At 52.4% G+C, this 13,706-nt stretch overlaps 1 protein-coding gene across 1 annotated transcript; it reads right to left on the bottom strand.

Moving 5' to 3' along the window:
* Window positions 1-248: 248 nt before the first annotated feature.
* Window positions 249-11,614, bottom strand: ZNF622 (zinc finger protein 622; the record flags this gene model as incomplete). The annotated part of the gene is made up of 6 exons (XM_015425868.1): window positions 249-634; window positions 1,398-1,541; window positions 3,221-3,333; window positions 5,984-6,146; window positions 9,383-9,640; window positions 11,012-11,614. Coding segments are annotated over 6 exons (1,409 nt in total), but the record flags the coding sequence as incomplete, so codon positions are not given.
* Between the last annotated feature and the right edge of the window lie 2,092 nt (window positions 11,615-13,706).

Here is a 13,706-nt window from a genome sequence, read left to right as displayed (position 1 = left end):
CCAGTCGAGTCCGACTCTAGGGTTGCGGTGCGCATCTCCGTTTCAAAGCCGAAGAGCCAGCGCTGTCCGAAGACGTTTCCGTGGTCATGTGGCCGGCATGACTAAACACCAAGGCGCACGGAACGCTGTTACCTTCCCACCGGAGGGGTACCTATTTATCTACTTGCAATTTCTTGCTTTCAAACGGCTAGGTTGGCATCTTTAGGCACCAAATGAAATCTGTAACTTGGCTAAAACAAAATGCACAAATACTCGGAGAGGTATTATCAGGACTAATCAGCAACATAAAATGTTTCTGCATACACTTTACTGAGTTGAAACCTGAACGGCAGGGTTGTCTGGGACTAGGGAGCCTTCATAAATCAGCAGCACACACAGAGCCCCTGACAAAGGCACCAGCCGCCACTGCGGCGCCACAGGGACCAGCGACCGGACCCCCTTCCGTTCTATTGCCACGAGAAGAAGATGAGTTTCATTTTCCCACTCGCTTGGGCCTGGGAGGCTTCTCAGAACCTGACTTGTGCACGGAAGTGCATCTGCTTCGTAGCGTTGTTCTTCAAGCCGGTCTTCAGCATCCACTTTGCTTTCATCTGCTGAAGGTACTGCATGTCACGCCCACGAACGAGCCCCGGCCCTGGAGGGGAAAACGGAGCCAGAGGAAGAAGAGTTGGTTGCCATACCCTGCTTTTCTCTCCCTTAAGGAGTCCCCGAGAAGCCTACAATCGCCTGCCCCTCCTCTCCCCACCGCAGGCACCTTGTGAGGCAGGCGAGACGGAGAGAGCTCTGAGAGGACCGTGACTGGCCCAAGGTCACCCAGCAGGGTTCACCTGGAGGGGAAGTGGGGGATCAAACCTGGCTCTCCAGGGTAGAGGCCACCACTCTTGACCACTACACCATGGTGGTCAACGTCTCCTTATACCAAAGAGGATCAAAGTACCAGATCCTCCTTACGTTGCGAAATGGGAGACGTGTCGATTCCCCCCCCCCCCGACATGCGGCGACTGTCACGCATCAATCGAATCCACCATACTGGAGCTTTAAACTGATCAACAGAATAAGCCTTAAGCAGCTTATACAGTCCCGCATTACACAGCCATCTAAGCACCTCTGGAAATCACAAGAACATATCCAAATACTCGAGAGCATTTGGAGAAAGTCAGGCTTTCAGGACTGAGAGTCCTAGAAAGATGACAAGGCATTCTGAAGACAACATGGATCAAGTGTCCTCCATTCTTTGGAAACAACGTACCACCTTCTGTGGAAGGAGACACCGTACGCCTGCCAGGACTGGGTAGCTGTTAGATTTGGGTACATCTGTAGAACCGCTGCACGTGGGGTTCAGAGAGAGACGCCTCCCCGGGGCTAGAAACAGCAAAACACCAGTTCTGTTGGCCTACCTGTGCTGCCCGTCCAGCCCAGGGCTTTATACTGCTGCAAAACTCTGCCCACTCTCTGTTTATTTTTGCTGACGGCCACCGCCTGCGAGGAGCCAAATCTCTGCTTGTAGTATCTCATCAGGGAACGGTGACCGATCCTGGCACCTTTGGAAGAAAGAACGCCTGGAGATTAGAAGCAGCAGCTCAAGTGGAACAACTTCCAAGACAAGCTGGTGAGCGATGGCTGGGATGCCACTGGTGACACGACTCTGTGGAACCCGGCATCTCCCAAAGGCATGGAAAGAGCTGCAGATTTACCCAACAGTAAAGAGAAGCAACAGCGGCGGCAGCAGCAGAAGCCTGTCTAATAGGCATACACCGAGTCAGGGCAGCAGAATTCCAAGGGACACTCACCTGTACCCCAGTGACGCTATAAAGACTTCCTTCTGAGTAAACAGGCTTCAGAGTAGATTGCAAGGCGCCTTTACGCAAGACACGGCAGCTAGGCGAGGACGTGGGCCCAATATTTTTAGAAGAGACCAAGACCCTCAGTGAACTTCAGCTTTGATGGCGGGGACGGATACAGGGTCCAAAACATTCCTCTTCCAGAGGGCCTGCCGTCCAGACCAATGTTCCCTCTAAGCTGTGGAGTCTTGTGAGCAGAAATTCTACTTTGTGGGCTACCGGGATTAAAGTTGTGAGCGAGGGATTTGGCTGCTGCATCAGTTAGTTTGCTCTGGAGCCCTCATCCCGAGCTAAGACAAAAATGTGTGAGCCGGAGGCTAAGAAACTGTGAGTTAGCTCACACTAACTCAGCTTAGAGGGAACACTGATCCAGACTTTTCAAAGGCCCGACAGATGCTCTTTCCCACCCACAGACATCAGCTCCTTGCTTTTGCATTTGCAACTGAACGGCCAAGCAAACCCTCCTTCGGGCCAAGTTTGAGCTGGGAGCTACCAGCTGCTGACCCTCAGCCTAGCAGCAGAAGCTAAAACAGTCCAGGGAAAGACTGGTGTGTCCCTCCCCCCCCCCGAAAGTGTCCACAGGCGCCTCCTCTGTGACAGCAGGGGTGGACAAACGGGCGGCCTGGAAGGTCAGGGCTCCAGCACTTCAATACGATAACAAGGTACAAATCCAGACGGAGCACAATTAGGTGGGCCAAGTATATTTTCAGACTTGGGAGAGATGGCACGCTGGCTGTCATGGGCGGCGGCACCGAGTCCCCGCCTGAGTCGGCACCGCGGCCAGAGGCGCCGGCATCGCCAGAGCCAGAAGCCGGCCCCTCTGACTCCTCACAAGTCGATAGCTGGCCAGCGCCTGAGCCTGGAAACCCCACCCCTGGCCCTGCAGCAGCCAAGGAGGTGCAGGTACAACCGGGGAGCCCACCTGACTCTCCTCCGGGGGGGGGGGTTCGGCTGAGGGAGCGGCTCCACAGAGACTTAGCCACCCACTGCCGAGATGCACGCGGGCGGGGAGGGCGAGCGCCGAGTCCTGGCAGGAGCGGCACGGCCACCACGGGAAGGCCAGCCAGAGGCCTAGAAAGCTCCCACTCTGGATTGGGCTCTCGCAGAAGCAACGCGTCGCCTCCGTGCGTGCCTGCCACCCACCCTCGGCTCCTGTCCTCGGACCCCCACTCTGGCTCGGACTCCTGGCTCCCTGGCCCCTGCTTCGGACGGCCCCTCTTTCGGACTCCCGATTCGGCGCTCGCTCGGACTCTCCCGGCAACGGCCTCGGACCGGACTTGACTCCCGCCTCTCAGCCCAAGCCCAGCCCGTGACACTCGTCTTCCTAACCCTGCAGCAAGACAGCACACCGGGGAGGTTTATTTAAGCAGCATGCTCACCCGATGGTAAAATTAGCTCCATCGATTCATCGTCGTACTCCACATTCTTCTCCAGCGGCAGCTCTTGAGATGCTTCCGCCTCCTCGCCTTCCTGGTAGTCAGGGTAACTGCTCCTAGGGGCCAGGAAGAGCAACGTCTCACAGGAGAAGGAAAAAAACCAGATGGAAAATGGGAGCTGGCCCCACACCAAAGCCTCCACCCTCAGCTGCGCTAGTGGCAACCGCTGCCGCACGCGCCCCTGCCGGCGAGGATCCCGAGGCTCCAGAGCAAGAGAGAGACTCTGGCAAGAGATGCCCCACGACACTGTTATGACCTGTCCAGATGGACTACAGAAGCAACTACGAGGGCCAGTTTGGTGTAGCGGGTGAAGGGCGGCAGACTCTGATCTGGAAAACCGAGTTCGATTCCCCACTCCTCCACATGAAGCCAGCTGGGTGGCCCTGGGGTCAGTCAGAGCCCTCTCAGCCCAAAAAACAAACTTAGCTCACCACAAAAAGAGCTAGAGTTTCAGGCTGCCAGACAATCTTCAGATCTCCTGACTCTACTACACCCACTGCCATGAGAGAACTATTACGACACCAGATGGGCCCTCACTGGTCTGATCCAGCAGGGCTCCTCTGATGTTCTTCTCAGGGGAAGGCCTCGGCCTCTCTGCCCTGTTGTTGGCCCTTCAGAGGGACTGGCTGGCCCCTGTGTGAGACGGGAGGCTGGACTAGATGGACCCTCCCTGGTCTGATCCAGCAGGGCTCTTCTTGGGTCCTTATCAGGGGAAGGCCTCAATCTCTCTGCCCTGTTGTTGGCCCTGCAGAGGAACTGGTTGGCCACTGAGTGAGACAGGGGGCTGGACTAGATGGACCCTCACTGGTCTGATCCATCAGGGCTCTTCTTCTGTTCTTATGGTGGGTTCCACAAGTTAAGCTCTCAAGCCCATCACTCTGTACTCACATTAAAGAAGATCAGAACCTACCGGAATCTATCTTCATGTAAGGTACTGCATTAAGCCACTTGGAGTGGAAATCCATCAACCTCATGAAAAAGCTTGTTCCAGTTTGGTCCTTGCATCCGGTAAACACCTTTATTATGCTGTATGCTAATTTGCTGCCCACCCTCTACCTATACGTATGGACTGATAACTTCCACTTCAATGTATCTGAAGAAGTGTGCGTGCACACAAAAGCTTATGCCCAGAATTAAACTTGGGTTGGTCCTGAAGGTGCCCCCACTGGACTCCAACGTTGCTGTGCTGCTTCAGACCAACACGGCGACCCACCTGAATCTAGGATCAGAACATGTGAGGGAGCAATGTCCAGCAGATACTTAAAACCTACCTCGCAAAGACTATTAGCCACCTGGTACGAAACACTTGCAGGGCAATCTAACACCACAGGGACTATCAGCTGTGAAATTCCCGTTTATAAAATCTCAAACTAGTCTGTGCACCTCCCATTCTTTTCCGTAAGGTTTACGCAAGAGAAACTTCCCGTTGAATACCCGTCCCTGGGGCGGGAATAGGATACTGGTCCATCAATTGCTACAGGATTCTAAAACTTCATTTGTTTGCACAGGAAGCTACTTATCTAAATGTTGCCCAGAGTGTTTGTCCCTGCTGTCCACTACCCTTCCCGCCCCCACCCACTGAAGAAGAAGATGAGATTAGATATATACCCTGCCCTTCACTACCCGAAGGGGTCTCAAGAGAGGCTTACAGTCTCCTTTCCCTTCCCATCCCCATAACAGGCAGGCACCCTGTGAGGTAGGCGGGGCTGGGAGAGCTCTGAGAGAACTGCCCTTGAGAGAACAGGTCTGAAAGAACTCGTGACTGACCCAAGGCCACGCCAGCAGCTGTACGTGGAGGAGTGGGGAATCCAACCCAGCTCTCCAAGATTAGCGTCCGTGCTCTTAACCACGACACCAAACTGGCTCTCTTCCTGACCAGCCCAACCTCATCTCTAGCTAGCCGTTTCCCACTGCTGCAAATAGGGCTGGAAAAACTTCACAGGAGCAGACAGCGGCCTTGTCCTCAAGAAACTTTTATCACAATACAAGAACTCGTGGGCACTCCATGAAACTGCTGAGCGGTCGGGTTAGAACGGATAAAAGGAAGTTCTTCACCCAAAGAGTGATGAACACTTGGAATTCCCTGCCACAGGAAGTGGTGGCGGCTACAAGTATGGGCGGCTTCAAAAGGGAATTAGATAAGCCTATGGAGCAGAGGTCCATCAGTGGCTCTTAGCAACAAGGTATAGATAGGGGCTCTGGGGCAAGTGATGCTCTGTCTTCTTGGTGCCGGGGGGGGGGGCTCAACAGTGGGAGGGCTTCTAATGTCCTGGCCCCACTGGTGGACCTCCTGATGGCACCAGTATTTCTGGCCACTGTGTGACACAGAGTGTTGGACTGGATGGGCCTTTGGCCTGATCCAACATTGGCATCTCTTATGTTCTTAAAGGCCAGATAGATTATTTTTGGAAGTCTCCCAGTCCCCTACCACTCCACTGATGCTCGTGAGGACTCTCTGTGCGCAGGCTGCAGGAGGCAACTACTCCCTGCACCCTAATCAACCTGTCGTACAGGAAGACCGAAGCGACCGCACAGTCCTGGCCACCAACACGGGACTTGCTTGTGTCAGGCACTAGAGCAGTAGGACACAGAGTCTCGTGAAAACAGCTTCCAAGCTACACAAGGTTAGCATTTTGGGGGGCCAAGTATAACTGTTTACGTCACTGTTTCCAATCCAAAACACAGCTGGCAGCTATGGTTTCCCACCTGAAGTCATAGAAGTCAGCAAACTCCAGGGCAGCATCTCCCTCGGTGAAGAGCTTGCAGTGGCTCTTGTCTTGCATGTGCGCCTGCACCGACTCTGTGGTGTAGAAGGACTTCCCCTTCTCGTTGCACCAGAGACAGACCTTCCCGACGCCAACCTTCTCTCCTGCAAGTTGTGAGGGGACAGAGAGATCACACTCGGGGTCTTACGCCACGTTCATCAACACCTCCGCTTGCTTCACAACTTTCTACAACCCGATGCTGCTCCTCGTGTGAAGAACCGAGGCAAATGCAAAGAGGTCTTTATACTGGAAAATATCTTCTTCTACATACATATCTGATGGAAATGCCTACATAAAAAGATTGAGTTCATAGAATGGTCCGTTTGTACAAGCTATCCCCACCCCCACCCCGCGCAGGAGTTTCTAGTTGGCCATCAGAGATGGTAACAAACTTGATTGTGCGGGGACCCTGGATCCTACATGCATTGTTCATCAATTGCTGACTAAGTGTAGATTTCATCAAGTAATGAAAGAAAGAAAGATCAAGCAATGGGGACCGCATTTCCCCATACATTCCCCAAAGAGCACTTCGGTCGGGGTCACAACACCAGCTGGTGACCCTGAGCCCTAAGGAGGCCAAGCTTGTGGCAACAAGGGCCAGGTCTTTTTCAGTGGCGGCTCCTACCTGGTGGGACGAGCTCCCGGTGGAGATCACGGCCCTGCGGGACCTTGTGCAGTTCCGCAGGGCCTGCAAGACGGAGCTCTTCCGCCAGGCTTATGAGTAGGAGCCGCCACAGCCACTTACACCACCGCTCTTTATAAGGAGAGACCACCGGGGGGGTGGGGTAACATCTTTCCATCACCCCAGCCTTCCCCCCGTTACACAAGATGTTAGGAGTTATATGTGCATCCGCAGAACTGATTTTAAGTTGTTTTAATTATGTATTCTGTATCATGTAATTTGTATACTGAACGCACTTGGTGCCTTATGTGAGCCGCCCTGAGCCCGCTCGCGGGGCGGGCGGGGTATAAATGTCATTAAATAAATAAATAAATAAATAAACGTGTCAATAAACCCAAAGAGTTGCTTCTGCTGTCAAAAATCTCTTCTTCTTCTTCTTCTGCTGGCCCAGCATTGTCTTCTGTTATGTATTTTGGTAAACACCCACAGCATTCTTCCCTCCCCACAAACATAAGAGAGGCAGAGTGGGGTGGTGGTGAAGAGCGGCAGACTCCAGTCTGGAGAGCCAGGTTAGATTCCCCACTCCTCCTCCTCCTCCTCCACCTGAAGCCTGTGCTGGGCGATCCTGGGCCAGTCACAGTTCTCCCTGAACTCTCTCAGCCCCACCTGCCCCTGTTGTGGGGAGAAGAAGGGAATGTGATTGTCAGCTGCTTTGACACTCCTTAAGGGAGAGACAAGCAGAGTAGGAAAACCTCTTCGTAACAGAATTGCACACAGATCACTGAATATGGCCTACGCTAGAATGCAAAGATGTCAGGAAATATCCAACCTTTTATATTTGAACAAGCTGTCAACTGTAACTAGAGATGTAAACTTTCCAAACATTTTGAAGCCATGGGGGACGACGACATTTTTTTTGGAGAAAAACCTGGAAATTGGGGGGGGGGGGGGAGAGCAGGGGGGACTGAAATATACACAATACTTACCGTCAGATCAAACATAAACTAATTTTAATGTGTTGACATAAAATGCATAATTTATAACTTAGCATATAAAATTGCAATATTTTACATATTTATGGAATTTAAAAGTTAGAAATGCCTTAGTTTTGGACAAGCAAACCCGCAAATGTACCCCATAATTCAGAGAAAACTGCAAGCCAATGCACCCTTTGCTGTCTTTGCACATGCACATGAATTTCTGCTATCCAAAAGTAGAAAAATTAGGAGTTAACAGCTTTGGGGTAAATAATATAAAGTACTATCAAACTATGGTGATTAAACTCTTGGATTGAAGAGCCGTATATGTCTACAGCATGCCCACCCTGTCTTTGAAAGCATTTAATTCATTCTAAAAGAGAAAATATTTCACAGGAGTTTTCTCAGTACTCCCCCAGATTTCCAATTTTTCCATCGGGCCTAAACCCCCCCCCCCAAGGAAAAAATGGTTTTGCCCCCAATTTCTCCCCTGGGCCTTCCCATCTCCAACCGTAACCAACAGAGCAGCCATTGGCTGAAAAAGGACTGGGATGTGTCTCCCTGGTAAGTCCCGGACACCTGCTACGGCTCCTCACACCAGGGCGCGGAAGAGAGACGAGGGGGACAGAGTGAAACGCCGAGCTCTCCAGCATTATGGCTTCCTTAACAGGCCTTATGTTAATGACATGATTGGATAACATGATTAACACGCCGGATGCCACAATCCTAAAAATACCTACCTGGGAGTGAGCCCCACTTTGAACGGTCACCCCCAGGATTTGCGCTGCAGGACGGCCATTCTAAGCCTTGCTTCCGAAGAGGATGGTCACGAGGCCTTAACTTGAACGATATGCCAGTGCAGACAGACCAGTGCCAAGTTGCACCACCAGACGCAACTCTGATGCTGGCATACAAATGGACAGCACTGGAGTGGGCCTCAGTTGGCATGCTAAGCCTCCCCACCCAGCCCTGGCCATGCCCTCAGTGTTGGCACGAGGCTATGCCAGTGACAACCCTCTTTTACATCCTGCAAGTTCCAGCTCAGGTTATAGGAAGCACAGCAAGGGCTGGCCTTTTGTGTCACATAAACACAGGACATATATAGGGGAAGGGGAGACTTATGATGATGGGAAGCCCCCCCGGAAAAGCCCCTCAGCACACAACGGGAGCCCCTCAGTACAAGAACAACCAACGTTGTTTGAAACACTGCTCTGAGCCCTTCTACGTAACCCTGCCTCACCCAGAGACAAGATGACTGGTGTGTGAGGCAGCCGATCGGCATGTCTACAGCTCATCTCATGAGACTACGGGTGGCTGTGCAAAAACTAGAAGGAATCCTCTAGACATCTATTTCTTGCTCCTGTTTAGAGATGGGTTTTGAGATGTTTCAGTCGCAAAGCACAGTATGCATTCTGTTGACTGAGGAGGGCCACATTGTAGATCACACTGATTTGCATAGTCTCCCCCCCCCCCCCCCAAAGGCACAGGGCCCCCTTGAAAAGCAAAATGCAGCTGGTGTGTGCCTCGGAAGACTCCTGTAATGTCATGGGCTTCTTGAACCCCTTCTCTACCCGTGGTTTTTCTGCCAACAACCACCCAAGGAAATGCCTTCCTTCTTTTTGCCTCTACCCATCTACACCATGGCGTGGTGGATACTTTCTGATGAAGTAGTACTGAGTCATGCTGCGTTATTCCCTCAGAACTGATGTGGACAAGGGTGGCATAGCTTCCACAGACTTACCTAAGTACTCAATCAGTCCTCTGAGATCCACAAGGTATTCTATGTCCGGGATAAAGAAGCCGTGCCCCTGGGTCATGTGGGCCACGTTCTTCACGAGGGAGCTGGAGTGGTGGGAGCAGAACAAGCAGTCGGTCACGGGGATGGCCTCCGCACGGAGGGGGTCCTGCCCGGCCGCCTTCCCTTCAACCTCCGGGCCGTCTCCTTCCATCTCCTCTTCTGCAGACTCCACACCTTCATCCGAATCAATGTCTTCCCAACCTTTTAAACCAAATTAGAGCAAACAACGAAAGAGACAGCTTTCCCACGGCTACAAAACAACAACAAAAGGACCTGCACTCTATTACAGATGTGCAACAACAATTCCATGCAACCAACTCATGAGCTGCACAAAAGAAGCACATGTGGCTGCTGGAATCAAGACCCCCCCCCCCCCGGGGCCTGTTCTCCTCACGGGGTGATGCAGTTAAGGAGGAGGCTGACCACCCAGCAAGAGCAGCGGCAGATGCAGTTAGCAGCTCTGGAAGGCAGAGGCCGGAGGAGCCCGTCGGGTGCAATTGTGATCAATGTTCCCTCTAAGCTCTGGAGTATTGTGAGCAAGAATCCTGCTTTGTGAGCTACTGGCATTAAAGTTGTGAGTGAGCGATTTGGCCACTGCATAAATTAGTTTGCTCTGGGGCTATCCTCCCTAAGCTAAGACAAAAATGTGTGTTTGGCTCACACATTTTTGTCTTAGCTTAGGGAGGATAGCTCCAGAGAAAACTAATTTATGCTAAAAAAACTGTGAGCTAGCTCACACTAGCTCAGCTTAGAGGGAACACTGGTTGTGATGGATTTCCTGGGAGGCTCGTTACCACCCCACAGGATTTCCCCCGCCTAGCAATTTCCTGCCCGCCCACCCCGCTGTGCCAAGGTTCTCAGTGGGAGACTGCAGATGGTCTGTGGAGAGAGAATCTGGCCAGAACAAAAACCCACCCAAGCTAGGACTGATAACATAGAAAACTAACAGGCACGAGATGGTTTACTTTTGCAAACCTGAACAAGGTTTAATCTGGGATGCTCAATTGCACACAATTCATGCTTGAGAAAATGTCTCTCTCGGGCAGGACTATAACATATAAAATGCCGCCCTCTGCTGCAACTGAGTTATGCACCAGACCGGACTGACGTAATGTAACCTCTGCATTATACCTGCAGTTCCCCAGACAGGGAAATTTAACCAAGTGGCACAGAAATGCTTCAAGCAACAGAGAAATCCAAGTAGCAAACTGAAAGGAGACGGGTCCCCGATTATTCCCGCCACCCAACCGTTGAAAAAGGCTTCCAATGCCCAGTCTTCAGTCTGCACTCCCGCTCCACACACCCAGCGTGGCACAGTGGCTAGAGTATCAGACAAGGACCTGGGAGACCCAGGTTCGAATCCCCCCTCTGAAACAGAAGATTACCGGGTGACCTTGGGCCAGTCACTCTCTCACAGCTTTAAAGGGTTGCTGGGAGGGTAAAAGGTCAGCCACTCTGGGCACCCATGGGCGGGGGGGGGGGGGGGGGGAAACGGTGGGGTATAAAGGAAATTAAGAAGCAAATCAATACATCCATTGGTCTTGCCGCAGCCAACTGTCTGTGCCCTGTTACCTTCCTCCATGTCCTCCTCCTCAGACTCCTCGGCCAGCCTCTTGGCCTGCTCCTCAAACCACTGGACTCGGGGAGGCTTCTCCGGCCGCTCTCTGCTCCTTGCTGAGCTGTGGCTTTCTGCTGCGACCGAAGAGCCGGCAGCTTCCCCGGCTGGCCCAGAGGCCTTCTTTGGTGAGGACGACGGCTGGGCTTTGATGGCCTGCTGGATGGCAGCGTTCATGGCATCCTTGTCAACGTTCTCTTGAGCAAGCCCTTTCTCCAGGTTCTTCTCGTTCAAGAGCTCCACCTTCTTGCTGACCGCTTCGACGGCTTTCTTTTCGAGCTCCAAGTGCTTCTTGGACTTGAGGTGGTTCTCGTAGGCATTGAAGTTGGAAAACCGCTTGCTGCACGCGGCGCAGTACGTGGCCGTGGCCTTGCCCTCCTCCTCCAGGCCCGCCCTCTGGGCCAGAACCCTCTCCTGGAAGTTCTCGGCAGTGACCGGAGGCATCTCGGCCACCTTCCGCTTCAGGTTGTACCTGTGCCAGTCAGTCTTGTAGTGGGCACGCTGGACATCAGCATCCTTGAAGGCCACACGGCAGGTGATGCAGGTGTAAGACACAGTGCCTGGAAAGGAAAATGAGCAAATGTGCCAACAGAACTCAGAAAAAGAGGGGAAAAACCCTGAGAATAGCACAACACAGGTATCATTGACAGAAAATGCTGAAGTAGAAAAGAGCAACAGTCTCGTAGTTCCTTAAAGACTAACAAAATTTGTGTCGGGGTGCTTCAGACCAAACCGGTGACCCACCTGAATAAATGAGAATTGCGAGAGATTTGGGAAGGAGGGGTAGAGTGATTCGGAAAAAGAGTAATCAGGTTTTGAGTTGTCTAGCTGTGACACTGCACAGTCCTTCTTGAAGGACAAAGTCTGAGTCCAGTGGCACCTTTAAGACCAACGACGTTTTATCCTGGGTATATTGCACACGAAAGAGCTGACGCCCGGGATAAAACTCTGGACTGAAACTTTGTTCTGCTGCTTCAGACCAACAGGGCTGCCCCCACCTGAGTCTATCGATCCACACTGATGTTCTAATCGAGAAGACCCGCTCAGGCTTGCTGAATGCCTTGGTCTCACAAACAGCACTTCCGCCGTGGGGTGGAAGGGTCAAGTGCCTCATTCAGGAAATCAGGAGAGCTCAGCCCTTATGCCTTTCTGATGTGTCAGTTTTCTGTGCACAGAGATTTGGGGCTGGGACGGAGCAGCATTTCACCTCCTTCAGACACAGGATTGCTTCTTTTAACTGGTACCTGTGAGACCAAGGCATCCATCGACAGACACGACAAAACTCATCAAATTCTATATCCTCGTTTCAGTTTAGTTTATACTCAGCAGATCAAAATAGTACGGTCATGACCTCGGGGGGGGGGGTCTCCACCTTCTGCCGCCACCACCCTGGACTCAGGGTCCCCCTGGTACCTTCTCAAGCCCCTTCAAATCATCCCCCCTTTTTAGCCGAGAGACGTAAGCGTGATGACCAAGGCAGAGAAACAATTAAACAGAAAGGGTCTATTATTACAATCCTGGGCAGGGGGAAAACGAGACAAGACCCGGTGCTTTATCATACACAACAGTGTTGAAAGGCCAGAAGAAACACAAAGCTAACGTGGCGACCGATGACTACTCCTGAACTGTTACTCAAGCCCTACAGCTCTCTTATGCCAGGCTTCTGCTTGTGCCCACTGTCCCCAGTGAGGGATCTTTCTCCCAGACCAGTCTCCTCAGCTCTGTGAGAGACAAGAGACCGCAGAGAGGAAAAGAACCCCGATTTAACTGACCAACAAGTCTATGAAACCATCTCCTCAGAGAATTCCTGGACCCCCACTGGTCACCGCTGGCGCAAAGTCTTGTGGGGATTGTAGGCTACGTCTGCCTCCCACTCCCAGGCAGGTCTCTTAGGCCTCACTGGGCCCAGTCCCGCACAGCTCTCCAGAGGCCGACACGGATCGTGACAAATACTTTCTCATAGGCCTCACCAAGGCAACCCTCCCAGACCCCTCGCTTCATCAAAGAAAGGGTGGAGAAGTGTTGGGTGTGGTTTTAGAACAACTAATGGACGAGTTTAGAATGGCCTTTTCCATCCAAACACATATTGGTGCTTGGGAAGTCACTGATGTTCTGATTTCCCAAGAAGGTATGCTGACGCCGCCCTGTCTTCTTTGATTTCATAGGAGGGTAAGGTAAAGGTTCCCTTGCTCGAAAGCCAGCCGAGTCCGACTCTAGGGGGTGGCGGTGCTCATCTCCGTTTCAAAGCTGAAGAGCCAGCGCTGTCCAAAGACATTTCCGTGGTCATGTGGCCGGCATGACTAGACACCGAGGCGCACGGAACGCTGTTACCTTCTTCCCACCGAAGTGGTACCTATTTATCTACTTGCAGTTTCTTGCTTCCGAACTGCTAGGTTGGCAGGAGCTGGAACTAGAGACGGGAGCGCACTCCGTCATCATGCGGCGCACTTGGGTCTCAAACTGCTGAACTACCGACCTTCCACAGCCTGCAGTTCAGCGTCTTAACCACTTGAGCCACCGCAGCTCCTTCATGGGAGGGAGATGTTGTCAAAACCAAAAAGGGCCGCTTGCGTCCTCCAGGTCAAGAAGGGCAGGACAAAGGGCAGCCGCTGGCTCCTTGGGGGGCACTGCCTGGTTGCTCTGGAAGGGCCA

The sequence above is a fragment of the Gekko japonicus genome, unplaced genomic scaffold, assembly GCF_001447785.1.
Source record: "Gekko japonicus isolate JY-2015 unplaced genomic scaffold, Gekko_japonicus_V1.1 scaffold31, whole genome shotgun sequence".
Taxonomy (NCBI): Eukaryota; Metazoa; Chordata; class Lepidosauria; order Squamata; family Gekkonidae; genus Gekko; species Gekko japonicus.
Note: the sequence above shows the minus strand (reverse complement) of the source record. Positions and strands in the feature narration are given on the sequence as shown.